The following is a 13,153-nucleotide window of genomic DNA, read 5'->3' on the forward strand; positions in this document are numbered from 1 at the left end:
CAGTCTGTTCTTCAGCTTCCAAAAGGTTATTGCTGTTATTTTTATTCCTGTTTTCTTTGTTCTTGTGGGTTCTTGCCTTAAAAAAAGAGTCTCTTTGCTGAGATTTTAGCGAGGTTTCTAAAGGGAGCTGAGGTAAACACATGTGTTCAGTGTGCCATCGTTTTCCAAATATTCTTTTAGAACTTTTTTTTTTTTTGGAGACGGAGTCTCGCTCTGTCACCCAGGCGGGAGCGCAGTGGCTCAATCGTGGATCACTGCAACCTCCACTTCTCAGGCTCAAGCAATTCTCCTGCCTCAGCCTCTTGAGTAGCTGGGATTACAGGTGCCCACCACCATGCCTGGCTAATTTTTTTTTTTTTTTGTAGTAGAGATGGGTTTTCACCAAGTTGGTCAGGCTGGTCTTGAACTACTGACCTCAGGTAATCCACTTACCTCGGCCTCCCAAAGTGCTGGGATTACAGGCATGAGCCACCGTGCCTGGCTTAGAACATTTTTATTATCAAAACAATATCATGTTATTAAAACACATTTTTGGAAAAAAATGAGAATCCCAGCATCCTAACTCAGTCAGTTATGATCTTCTGTACTTCTTTGGTCTTCTCTCTGAGCATGTGTGCTTTTACTTAACCTTTGAAGTAATTACAGTTACAGCATGCATATAGTCTGGCTTCTGCTTTTTTTTTTTTTTTTTTTTTGAGACGGAGTCTTGCTGTGTCGCCCAGGCTGGAGTGCAGTGGCCGGATCTCAGCTCATTGCAAGCTCCGCCTCCCGGGTTTTTACGCCATTCTCCTGCCTCAGCCTCCCGAGTAGCTGGGACTACAGGCGCCCACCACCTCGCCCGGCTAGTTTTTTGTATTTTTTAGTAGAGACGGGGTTTCACCGTGTTAGCCAGGATGGTCTCGAACTCCTGACGTCGTGATCCGCCCGTCTCGGCCTCCCAAAGTGCTGGGATTACAGGCTTGAGCCACCGCGCCCGGCCAGGCTTCTGCTTTTTAAACTTAAATAGCATAGATATTTTTCCCTGTCACTTCCAGTGTTTCTGGTCATCATTTAAAAAGATTATCTAGGCCTGGCGCAGTGGCTCACACCTGTCATCCCAACACTTTGGGAGGCCGAGGTGGGCGGATCACCTGAGGTCAGGAGTTCGAGACCAGCCTGCCTAACATGGCAAAACCCTGTCTCTACTAAACATGCAAAAAATTAGCCAGGCTTAGTGGTGGGTGCTTGTAATCCCAGCTGCTCTGGAGGCTGAGGCAGGAGAATTGCTTGAACCCGGGAGGCAGAGGTTGCAGTGAGTCAAGATCACACCACTATACTCCACCCTTGGCGACAAGAGCGAAACTCCATCTCAAACAAAAACAAACAAAATCTAATATCCTCTTGAACTAAAATATTATGATTGTATGTTCATGTTCTGTCCATAATATGAAAAATAATTATGATTGATCTCAAGTTCCCCAATTGAGGTATTTAGTTTTTATTTACATGCTGATCTAATATTTTTACAAATATTTGAATATTTGAAACATTTTAATGCACGGATTATTAGATTTTCAAGTTAAAATTTAAGGTTTTTAAGAGCTTGGGCTAGGCACAGTGGCTCATGCCTGTAATCCCATCACTTTGGGAGGTCAAGGGCAGGAGTATTGCTCGAGCCCAGGAGTTCAAGACCAGCCTAGGCAAAATAAGAGGACCCTGTCATTACAAAAATTACAAAAATTAGCTGGGCGTGGTGACATGTGCCTGTAGTCCCATGTACTCAAGAGGCTGAGGCAAGAGGATTGCTTGAGCCCGGGAGATTGAGACTGCAGTGAGCCAAGGTTGCACCACTGCACTTCAACTTGGGTGAGCCAGTGAGACCCTGTCTCTGAAAAAAAAAAATGATAATAGTAAAAAAGCAATAAATAAATAAATAAAAATTAAAAGCTTGCAAGTTAAGGAGAAAATATACTACTAGTACTCTTACGCATCCAAGGTTGCTCCACTGCACTTCAACCTGGGTAAGCGAGTGAGACCCTGCCCCAAAAAAAAAAAAAAATGATAATAGTAAAAAAGCAAAAAATAAATAAATAAAAATTAAAAGCTTAAGTTAAGGAGAAAATATACTACTAGTACTCTTACCCATCATAATGGGAGAGCCAGTGGTTCTTGAGACCCAGAGCTGTGCTAGCGCTTACCTTGTGTTTTCTCTTTTAATCCTTGGAACAGCCCTATGTGGTCATACCCATATTAACCTTGTTTTCAGCCGAGAAAATGAGTAGAATGTCTGACTTGCTTTTTCATCATCAAATAGGCAATAAGTGGGAGAGCCAAGGCTTGAAACCAAAACTTTTAATCACCCTCCTACTCTGTTTGTGCTTTTCTTATTGCTTAAAACAATAGGATACAAATACTTGGAAGTTCTTTCCTAAAAAGGTCTTTCAGAAAGTACTACCCACAAACATGCAGTATACTTTTTATAAGGAGAAAACTAACTTTGACCAGTTTTCAGGAAAAACGTAACTGCTGTCATGGCCAGAATGCAAGACTAGACTGACACAGGCTTCAAATGGTAGGTCCCGAGCCTTCAAATAATGGTAGGTCTCAAATCACATTTCATTTATAGCAAAACGCCATCAGTCATTCATTCCGTAAGCCTGTTGAGCTTCCCAGTCACCTGAGCATGCATTGAAGAACTGAAATCCAGAAAGCAGACTGAATTCTCCATGAGCACAGCCTTGAGGCTTTTGACCTCATGCACTCCTCATGTGGCCTCTTTGTTCCCTGCAGAGGTTAATGAGCATCAATTACCTGGGCAGCGTGTACCCCAGCCGGGCCGTGATCACCACCATGAAGGAGCGCCGGGTGGGCAGGATCGTGTTTGTGTCCTCCCAGGCAGGACAGTTGGGATTATTCGGTTTCACAGCCTACTCTGCATCCAAGTTTGCCATAAGGGGATTGGCAGAAGCTTTGCAGATGGAGGTAAAATGTATTCATTTTTGTATGTATTCCTCTCCGCTCAACAATATACATTCCACTTTAGTTTTGTAGCTTCTTTACATTTGCTGTTGTATTAAATTAGAGATTTTTAGATTTGACATTAGTGAAAGAGAATTGGCTCAACCCTGAGTTTTACAGTTAACATTTTTCGTTGCATGAAGATTATAGTTACAACAGATGCAAAATGTTAATGGGATTTTTGCTTGTTTAATTTAATACGCAAAATACTAGTAATATCTTCATAGTGTTATTGGTCTAATACTGTGTGAATGTGAGTAAGGTTAACCAGATACTTTATTTTATAGAGATTTTTCTTTAACAAAAAGATTGTCCTTATGACTGAATAATACATGAAATTAGTACATGTTTGAGGGAAGAGCTTGAATCAGCTGCTAATTTTTAGCTTTTAGACAAGTCATTTAACTTGCTCTCAGTTTCCTCATCTGTAAAATGGGAGGGTTGGAATAAAGCAATAATTTGACTCTCCCAGTATTTATATTTTTATATCTTAAAGAAATGTTGGGAAAATGAATGCTTTTTATTTACGTAGTTAATAGAACATTTTGTGGAAGAAGGATGTAGTTAGGATTTGCATCAAAATAGCGTTTGTCATGATGAGCGCAACTTTGCATCTCAGCTGCATGAAGCCGACTTCCACATTATTGTCACACAGGAATGCTTAGAGAGCATCACATACGTATCTACCCAAAAATCACATGCTGAAAAAGGCAGGGTAAAGTTCTTTCCATTGCTCTGTACAGTCGTCCCCTCTTATCCACAAGGCATGTGAGCTCAGACCTCCAGTGGATGCCTAAAATGTTAAGAGCCCAGAAGGGTATTGACTGTGGCCAACCCTCTTATAGTAAGAGTGTGCTTTTGGGAATCCTGGTTGATGATTTAGATCAGGGGTTGACAAAACTTTCACCAAAGAGCAGACAGTACATATGTTAGGTTTTAAAGGCTGAATGGTGCCTAATATAGCTACTTAAGTCAGCTGTGATAGCAGGAAAGCAGCCTCAGTAGACAATGTGTAAATGAACAGTTGTCACTGTGTTCCAATAAAACTTTACTTATAAAAAACAGGCAGAGGGCCAGATCTGGCTCATGGGACATAGTTTGCTGACCCCTATTTAGAAGACCCCCATAAGAGACCTTGATGGTGTGTGATAGAGCACCACATTGGTTAGATATGGGACGAGTGTTGCAGTACAGATGAGTTGCTGGGACAGCGACAGCCCCTATGTGCCACGTAGGGACTGATAGACCATGCCATTCTCATACCAAAGGAACCAGCCACAGATTTTGTTATCAATTGGCCCAATACTCTTAATAATAGATAGTTATAATATGCTTAGCCAATAGGACTCTGATGGCTGTGAAATTTCAAAAAAGAATACTGGTATTTCTTTTGAAGTTTTTAAATTTGAAAAGTCCTTTTGTGAATACCTGTTTTATTTATTTTTATTTTATTTTATTTTTTTAGAGACAGCGTCTCACTCTGTCACCCAGGCTGGAGTGCAGTGGCACAATCATAGCTCACTGTAACCCCGAGCTCCGTGGCTCAAGTGATCCTCCTGTCTCAGCCTCCCAAGTAGCTAAGACCACAGGTGCACATCACCATGCCTGGCTAATTTTTAAAATTTTTTGTAGAGAAGGGGTCTCACTGTGTTGCCAAAGCTGGTCTCAAACGCCTAAGCTCAAACAATCTTCTGGCTTTAGCCTCCCAAAGTGCTGGAATTACACGTGTGAGCCAGCACACCCAGCCACCATTTTATTTTTATCACAGTTTTGTAAAATATGTGACGGAGATGTTGTAATGCCACCTAATGAGAGGAAAACCCCATTTTCAATACATTCAATGTGTTGCTCAAAGTCACATAGTTACTTAGTGACAGAAATCATAACACGATCCAAGCTTTGACTCCAGGTCTGCTGCCCTTTTGCAGCAGATGATGCGTCCAGCTAGTTGGTTCACCTGGCTGGTTGCCTCGGCCCCTTACTTTGGTCTTAGGATCCGTGTAGGTGAAGGGGTGTTTGCGGGATGAAGAATCTGCCCATTAGGACTTTTTGCAAAGCTGTGTCAGCATTCACTGATTTAGAGCAAAGTGTACAATCGGGGTGGCCTGGTTTCACTTCAAGTAGAACAGAGATGCTAAAAAAGAGGAAAAAGAAAGTGGATTGCTGGTACAGACGGAGCCCCCCAATCTCTGTGACAAGTGTGATTTGCATACTGCAAGTAGCCGGTCTGCACACTCAAGTCTGCATGACTTCTGTCCTTATTTGGACTCTATTAAAAATGCCCTCACTTAAAAAAAAGAAAAGAAAATGAACGTATCCCATAAAAAAATAGGTTCTGGGGAAAAGAAATGCAATCATCAAAATCTAGTTTGTTTGTAGTAGAACTTGCATCAAACCAATTACTGTGACCCTAAAGTAATTATAGTCGCATTTTTTTGAAACCTGGATAATTTGGTCAAGGTAGGTGTGTTTTCTGTCAATGAAATCTTATGTAATTGCTCAAACTCTAAATACTTTTTTTTTTTTTAATTTTTATTTTCTGGACACAGTCTTGCTTTGTTGCCCAGGCTGGAGTGCAGTGGTTTGATCTTGGCTCACTGTAGCCTCCACCTCCTGGGCCCAAGCAGTCCTCCCACCTCAGCCTCCCAAGTGGCTGGGACTACAAGTGTGTCCTACCATGCCTTGCTGGGTTTTTTTTGTTGTTCGTTTATTTTTTACTTATTTTATTTTATTTTTTTTGTAGACATGGGGTCTCGCTATGTGGCCCAGGCTGGTCTTGAACTCCTGGACTCAGGTGATCCACCTGCCTTGGCCTCCCAAAGTTCTGGGATTACAGGCGGTGTGAGCCACTGCGTCTGGCCTCTAAATATTTGTAACAATTCTTTGGGTTTAATTAACTTTGAAGTCTCTCTGTCCACCTCCCTTTGCCCCCAAACTAAGGTAGGACCCTGGCATTGTTATGGGTACCATGAGTAATTTTGAAAGAATGCATTGTTGGCACTTTTTGGTCTTTTTTTAGTCAGTCTTTTAGGAAGAAATGTAAAGATTTTTAAAGTTCATCTTTTGGAAAGCAGACTTCTGAGGTGTGTTATAGCTAAAGGTGCGGTAGCAGAGACCAAGCCAAAAACAAAAAAAAATTGATGCTCCCTTTTCTGCTTTTCTTACCCTGATCATGCCCCTCTCCTCCCATCTCTTCCCTCTGTGGTCTGAAAGTAAGTTAAAGCTTAAATTCCGGAGTTTCCTGTACACAGCCGTAATCTTTCCAGCCCCCACCGTCTTTGTTTTGATGGAATGGGGAACAGCACATCCTGTGTGGATTATTTTAATAACAAATCTGTGTTTGTTTGTTTGTTTGTTTGTTTTGAGACAGAGTCTCACTCTGTCGCCCAGGCTGGAGTGCGGTGGCGTGATCTCAGTTCACTGCAATCTCTGCCTCCCTGGTTCAAGCGATTCTCCTGGCTCAGCCTCCCAAGTAGGTGGGATTCCAGGTGCCCACCACCACGCCTGGCTAATTTTTGTATTTTTGGTAGAGATGGGGTTTCACCATATTGGCCAGGCTGGTCTTACACTCAGGTGATCTGCCCGCCTTGGCCTCCCAAAGTGCTGGGATTACAGGTGTGAGCCACTGCACCCGGCCCACAAATCGGTTTTTGAACAAGTGGTCAGTTGTCTTTCTGTTTGAGGTTGAGGCCAGAGAGAAGGGAGGAAGTAATAGGATGGGCGTGGGGCAGAGTGAGGGACACAGAGAATGGTCAGGCAACAGGGATGAAGAGAAGCAGTGACCAGGCAGCAGGGGACTCAGTGAGGACCTGGCTCATCTGTTCTTAGAGAGAGTGGTGATCTCAGGGAGCTAGCATTGTCTTATAAGAACAAGTAAAGCCAATTTACCCTCATTTTTGTTTATGACAGGATTATGAGCTCAGTTGATTAAAAGAAGGTGTAGATGTGGTTTAGTATATTCAGATTTTAGCAAATTATTTGACCAAGAGTTTCAGGAAACTAGAATCCTACCCTTATGCTTTGTTCTTAGAACAATACTGGCATGTAGAAGTAATTCAATAAGTGCTCGTTGTTGCATGAATAAATAAAAGAATATGCAAATGGTGAGGTGACTAGCCACTGGAGGTATCCAGCCAGAGACTGGGAGAGTCATTTGGTTGGATGGCGTAGCGACAATACCAATCTAGAAGCGATTGGACTGGTTTCTCCCAAGCCCAGCAATCTGTCTTCCTACCTCATGAAGAAGCTGCTCTGAAAAGCTGTTTTAACCTTTGGCAATGCAGCCATAACCTTGATTTTGAGAAGCACTGCTCTGTAATCCTGTCTTCCATTAGCTTTGGAGCCAGCATCCTCCTTTACCATGAGAGAGAAGGCAGAGGGGCAGCGCAATCGTGAGTTTCTGGCCAGTCAGTGTCAGTCTTGATGTGGGCTGCCTAATGACAACTCGCTGGAATTTTTGTGGTGTTTTTCTCTGGTCGGTGCACAGTGGAGGGCAAGGCTGGGGAGGACGAGGTTTTCGTAAGTCACTATCTCAAAAACAAGTGGAAGCGAGTTTCTGGCTCATTTGCCTCATTACCTGGCCCCAATCCAGAGCTATTTATGAGCATGGCTGGGCTGTGAAGCTGCATGCCCTGGCGATGCCCAGTGGATGGGCTGTCCCACGCCCTAATTGCACTGGAATGGAACCCACAAAGACATCTCACTTTCACGACTGCACTTTCCAGGGTGGCTGGCCTGGATCTTCTGCTTGCAGGCCTGTGCGTGCTTCTCCTTCCCCTTGCAGCTTCCCTTAAAGCCCTCAAAACTGCTTCACTGAAGGAACCAGGGAAGAAAAGGGCTGCATGAGATGAGACTCTGGGCTACTCTTTTTTTTTTTTGAGATGGAGTCTCCCTCTTGTCACCCAGGCTGGAGTACAGTGGTGTGATCTCAACTCACTGCAACCTGTGCCTCCCGGGCTCAAGCAATTCTTCTGCCTCAGCCTCCCGAGCAGCTGGGATTACAGGCACCCACCACCAAACCCAACTAATTTTTGTAGTTTTGCTAAAGACAGGGTTTCACCATGTTGGCCAGGCTGGTCTCGAACTCCTGACCTCAGGTGATCCGCCCGCCTTGGCCTCCCAAAATGTTGGGATTATAGGCATGAGCCACCGCGCCCGACCCCTGGGCTACTCTTAAAGGCCGTCACATTAGGCAGTGTGGTGTTGATTTTCAGCCTAGGGTACCCTCCTGAAGATGTGCAGTGGCTGATCTGTCAGCTGCCTCTCCGCTTCCAGATCCCTTAGGTGTGTTCCTAGGGATGAAAGAGTGAGCCAATACCAAATAAAAATCATGGCAAAGAGATTTTCACGGTATGAACCATTGCTCTTAGAGTTGCTAATTGGCAGGGCGAGATAAGTGTGTGCAGCAGGGCTGTGGCTGAGCAATCTGTGGGAGGGTGTGTCCCGGCCAACAGCAGAAGAATCTGCTGGAATTGTTGGGGTTATGTGTGTGAGTGGGGGTGTGAAGCGCAAAGTGTGCTGGCGAGGTGGTGAGGCACACAAGTGTAACAACCTACTCCAAGTGTCAGATTGAGAGGGGCCACACAGAGTTTCAGATAAGGCGGAGGGCTTTCCCTATGTGAATGCAGGTTGAGGTTGTCCACAGGGGAGGTACTTGGCTGGTCTGTCTTGGAGGTTCTACCCAGTGGTTCTCGTTGGTTCAGTGGAGGAGGTGACTCTTGACCTCCTAATGGACAGAGGCCAATTGTACAGGGAGCTCTGGAATAAGCAGACTTCTCAGGGACAGTTCTGGACTGGCTTTGGGGTGGGGCACAAGAAGGGGCTAGGGCAGCAGATTTTAATGACCCCAGTGTATTTTGTGGATGAAATTAACACAAGAGTGTCAGAAGCAGTCTGAATGGAAAACAGATGTGCAATCTGGTGAAGAAAGAGGGGGCAGACCGGTCCCATTTGCCTTGATAAAGGGCTTGGATGTTGTACAGTGCGTGTGAGAGCTGGACTGTTTTTAAAACACCGCCCTCCTCATTGGATGTCTCTCAGGGCCTCTGCCTGGGCAGCAGGAGCGGAAGACACTGCAAAGGAGGTGACTTGCCATACTTTAGGGCCAGCTGTTTTCTCGGGTCTAGGTTAGGGTGAGCTTTTTGCCTTCATTCTGGAATCATCTTCACGGAGAGGGATTTCTCAATGCAGTTGGTGTAGTTCCCTGCGTACAGAATCACCCCATTGTTCTCACCGCTTTTTGGGAATCAGGGCAGCCAGTGCAGGTTGGCAGTGTAGGACCTCGGTGTGTCTTGGTTACTGAAGGTACATGTGTTGTTTTGAAATGCAGGTGAAGCCATATAATGTCTACATCACAGTTGCTTACCCACCAGACACAGATACACCTGGCTTTGCCGAAGAAAACAGAACAAAGGTCAGTATCCTACATGTCCCAGTTTGAACCTCTAATGTTTGCTGCTTTCTTCATTTTCTTTCTGCTCTTCAGCTCATACTCGTTTTCACCAGTCAACAGTGTTTATTGGGGTTTTCACCAGTCAACAGTGTTTATTGGGTAGAGTGCCTAGCTGGTTTCTGATGACCTTGAGATTCTCCAGGCATATATTCCTTCTTTCCTTCCTCTTTTCCTTCACTTCCTTTTCTTAAAGTTTAATTTAAATTTCCACCAGATGTTTTCTCTATAGCGACAGGGCCTCACTCTGCCGTCCAGGCTGGAGTGCAGTGGTACAGTCATGGCTAACTGTATACTCAAACTCTCAGGCTCAAGTAATCCTCCTGCCTCAGCCACCTGAGTAGCTGGGCCTACAAGCGTGTGCCACCAAACCTGGCTAATGTTTAATTTTTTTGTAGAGATGGGGTCTCACGATGTCGCCCAGGCTGGTCTCAAACTCCTGGCCTCAAGTGATTCTCTCTCCTCAGCCTCCAAGGTGCTGAGATGATAGCCATTGCACCCAGCCATGTCTAGCACATTTTCATCAAAGAACTATGTCACACAGTTTTAGAGTCCAATATCAGTCCTTTGCCTCATCTCTCCCATTCCCAATTCCTACTGCCTAGAGGTAGCCATTTATTTTAACTAACATGTTTATACTGCCTTTTTTTTTTTTTTTTTTTTTTTTTAAAGATTTAGAAATTATTTATTGACTTTCTACTGTGTAAGATAAAATTTAAGACCAGGCCAGGCACAGTGTGGCTCACGCCTGTAATCCCAGCACTTTGGGAGGCCAAGGCAAGAGGATCACTTGAGACCACGAGTTCAAGACCAGCCTGGGCAACATAACGAAACCCTGGCTCTACAAAAAATTAAAAAATTAGCTTGGCATGGGGGCACATGCTTGTAGTCCCAGCTACTCAGGAGGCTAAAGTGGGAGGAGCATTTGAGCCAGGGAGGTTGAGGCTGCAGTGAGCCAGGATTTTACTACTGCATTTTGACCTGGGTGACAGAGAGAGAACCAATATCTTAAAAAAAAAAAATTAAAAATAAAAAAGTAAAAATTTAAGGCCAGCCATGGTGGCTCACACCAGTAATCCCAGTACTTTGGGAGGCCATGGCAGGAGGATTGATTGAGCCCAGGAGTTCAAGACCAGCCTGGGCAACATAGCGAGACCCTATCCCTACAAAAAAATAAGCAAAATTAGAATAGTTCCACCTACTCGGGAGGCTAAGGTGGAAGGATAGTGTATTAGTCTGTTCTTGCATTACTATAAATAAATACCTGAGACTGGGTAATTGACACATAGAAGAGGTTTAGTTTGCTCACAGTTCCACAGGCTGTACAGGCTGCTGCTGCTGGGGAGGCCTCGGGAAACTTACAATCTTGGCCAAAGGTAAAGGGAAAGCAGGCACGTCTTACGTGGTCGGAGCAGGGGGAGGCGAGAGACGGGAGGTGCCGCGCACTTTTAAACAACCAGATCTCATGAGAGCTCACTCAGTATCATGAGAACAGCAAGAGGGAAATCCACCTTCATGATCCAGTGACCTCCCACCAGGTCCCTCCTCCGACATTAGGGATTGCAGTTGGACGTGAGATTTGCGTGGGGACACAGATCCAAACCATATCAGATAGTTTGAGCCCAGGACGTTGAGGCTACAGTGAGCCAAGATTGCGCCACTGCACTCCAGCCTGGGCAACAGAGTAAGACCCTGTTTCAAAACAAAAACATTAAGATTCATAGCTGTTCCCCATTCCCTGTGTACTCCTCCCATCTCTTTAGTTAAATCAGGTTTAGTGTTTATATTAATATGACTGCAAGTATTATGCACACTTGGACCATTCTATAGTGACATTTCCTTTCTTGCCTTTTCATTTACTTAGCTTTGTAATTATCTGTAACTAATTCAGTCCCAGATTCAGACAGAACTGAGATTCTCCTTTTGATCCATGTGAGCACATTGGACATTCTGTTTCATTCTTTCTTCCTCAGACATTTCTCCTGGGGTCGTCCCCATTCCTGGTCTGTTCTAGATCTGCCACCCAGCGGTGGTGTCAGGACTTGTCTTCACCTCACACTGCACGTTCCCTTCTCCTCTCCCTTTGACGGAGCCCATGACTCTCACTTTTTTGGTTTATCTGCTCATTTTGGCAGAGCTATAATATTTTCCACCAGTTTTCTGAGAAAGGGCACATCAGAGGTAATATTGTTTTAGAAACGACATGTCTGAAAATGCCTTTATTTTAATTTTAATCTTTTTTTTTTTTTTTGAGATGGACTCTTGCTCTGTCACCCAGGCTGGAGTGCAATGGTGCGATGTTGGCTCGCTGCAACCTCTGCCTCCTGGGTTCAAGAGATTCCCGTGCCTCAGCCTCCTGAGTAGCTGGGGTTACAGGTGCGTGCCACCATTCCCGGCTGATTTTTTGTCTTTTTTTTTTTAGTCGACACGGGGTTTCACCATGTTGGCCAGGCCGGTTTCCAACTCCTGGTCCACCCTGGCCTCCCAAAGTGCTGGGATTACAGGCATGACCACCGTGCCTGGCCATTTTTTTTTTATTCTCGATGTATTGTTTTATTAAGTACAGATTTCTAGTTTGGAAATAATGTTTCCTCAGATTTCTGTGGGCATTTATTGATTTCTAGCTTCCAGAATTTCTGTGGAATGCGATACCATTTTGATTCCCAATCTTTTGTATAGAACCTGTTTTTCCATTTATTTTTGGAAACCTTGTATCCCTTTTTATCCTTACTTAATGGATTTTGGCATGGAGTCTTCTCACTTCATGTGCTAGACACGAAAAGGAGCCCTTTTATTTTGTCAACTTTTGTTCTGGGACATTTTATTGTATTACTCCTTTTATCACTTCTTTCTTCCCAAAGTATTTCAAGTGTTCATCTTTCTGGAGCATTTATTATTCAGATTTTTGAACTTTCTGGACCGATCCTCTAATTTCCTTCTATTTTCTCTCATTTTTAAAAAAAATCTCTTTGGCCTTTTGTTCTCCTTTCTAGTTTTTAAATTGGCTTTATCCTTAAACCTTTTTGTTGAAATTTTTATTTCTGCTGGCTTACATAAAAATTACTTTAGATCTCTTTTCTCTGAATATTTAAAACAGTTTTTTAAAAAAGCTTCTTATTTCATGGATTTCATATTTTCTCTTGTGTCTAAGGATGTTCACTCTGGATGTTTAGCTTTGTTTTTTTGTTGCTGTTGTTTTGTTTGAAAATTTCTTCTACATCTCGTAATATTTATTTCCTCCTACTTTCCTTTTCTCTGTTGTTGTTTTTTTAGGCTTCCTCAAATGTCTCGTGATCCTTGATTGTCCATATTTAAGAGTGAGGCACTAAAATGCCAATTGTAAATCTCTAGCTTCTCAGTTGTTTACTATGGGATGATCAGGAGAGGATGCAGCCACTTCATTAGAAGACTTTCATATGCCAGCATCTGCTCACTTTTCTCATGGTTTGATCAATTTCCCTAGTGAGGAATCATGTCATCTCCTGCCTTTGGGAGAGTAAGACTTGCTGTCTGTGTTGTGGGAGCCAAGCAGGGCAAGAGGGCTGGGGAGCTTACCACCTAAGTGCCAACTTTTGCTTAATTTTTCTGTTTCTGCAAGGTGCCTTATAACTACTCTTAGTGGTGACTGGTGTTCCAGAATTAAGAGTCTGTTTAGTAAACTGCTCATCTTCTGCCATTGTAGAAGAGATGATTTGGGGTCTGATGATT

The 13,153-nt window shown here is 43.7% G+C and overlaps 1 protein-coding gene across 7 annotated transcripts in view; it reads left to right on the plus strand.

Moving 5' to 3' along the window:
* Positions 1-13,153, plus strand: part of KDSR (3-ketodihydrosphingosine reductase) — a 41,404-nt gene that overhangs the window by 14,812 nt on the left and 13,439 nt on the right. For 4 of the 7 annotated variants that reach the window (XR_286141.4, XR_006694079.3, XM_005586522.5 and 1 more), the window contains exons 6-7: positions 2,770-2,961; positions 9,326-9,409. Coding sequence is in view for 4 of the 7 variants with exons in the window: in XM_005586522.5 (XP_005586579.2) it covers positions 2,770-2,961; positions 9,326-9,409 (276 nt within the window). In the remaining 3 variants the exon portion in view is untranslated. The remainder of the gene's footprint in view (positions 1-2,769; positions 2,962-9,325; positions 9,410-13,153) is intronic. The other 3 variants (XR_012427085.1, XM_005586523.5, XM_065533670.2) reach the window with 1 other exon arrangement.

The sequence above is a fragment of the Macaca fascicularis genome, chromosome 18, assembly GCF_037993035.2.
Source record: "Macaca fascicularis isolate 582-1 chromosome 18, T2T-MFA8v1.1".
Taxonomy (NCBI): domain Eukaryota; kingdom Metazoa; phylum Chordata; class Mammalia; order Primates; family Cercopithecidae; genus Macaca; species Macaca fascicularis.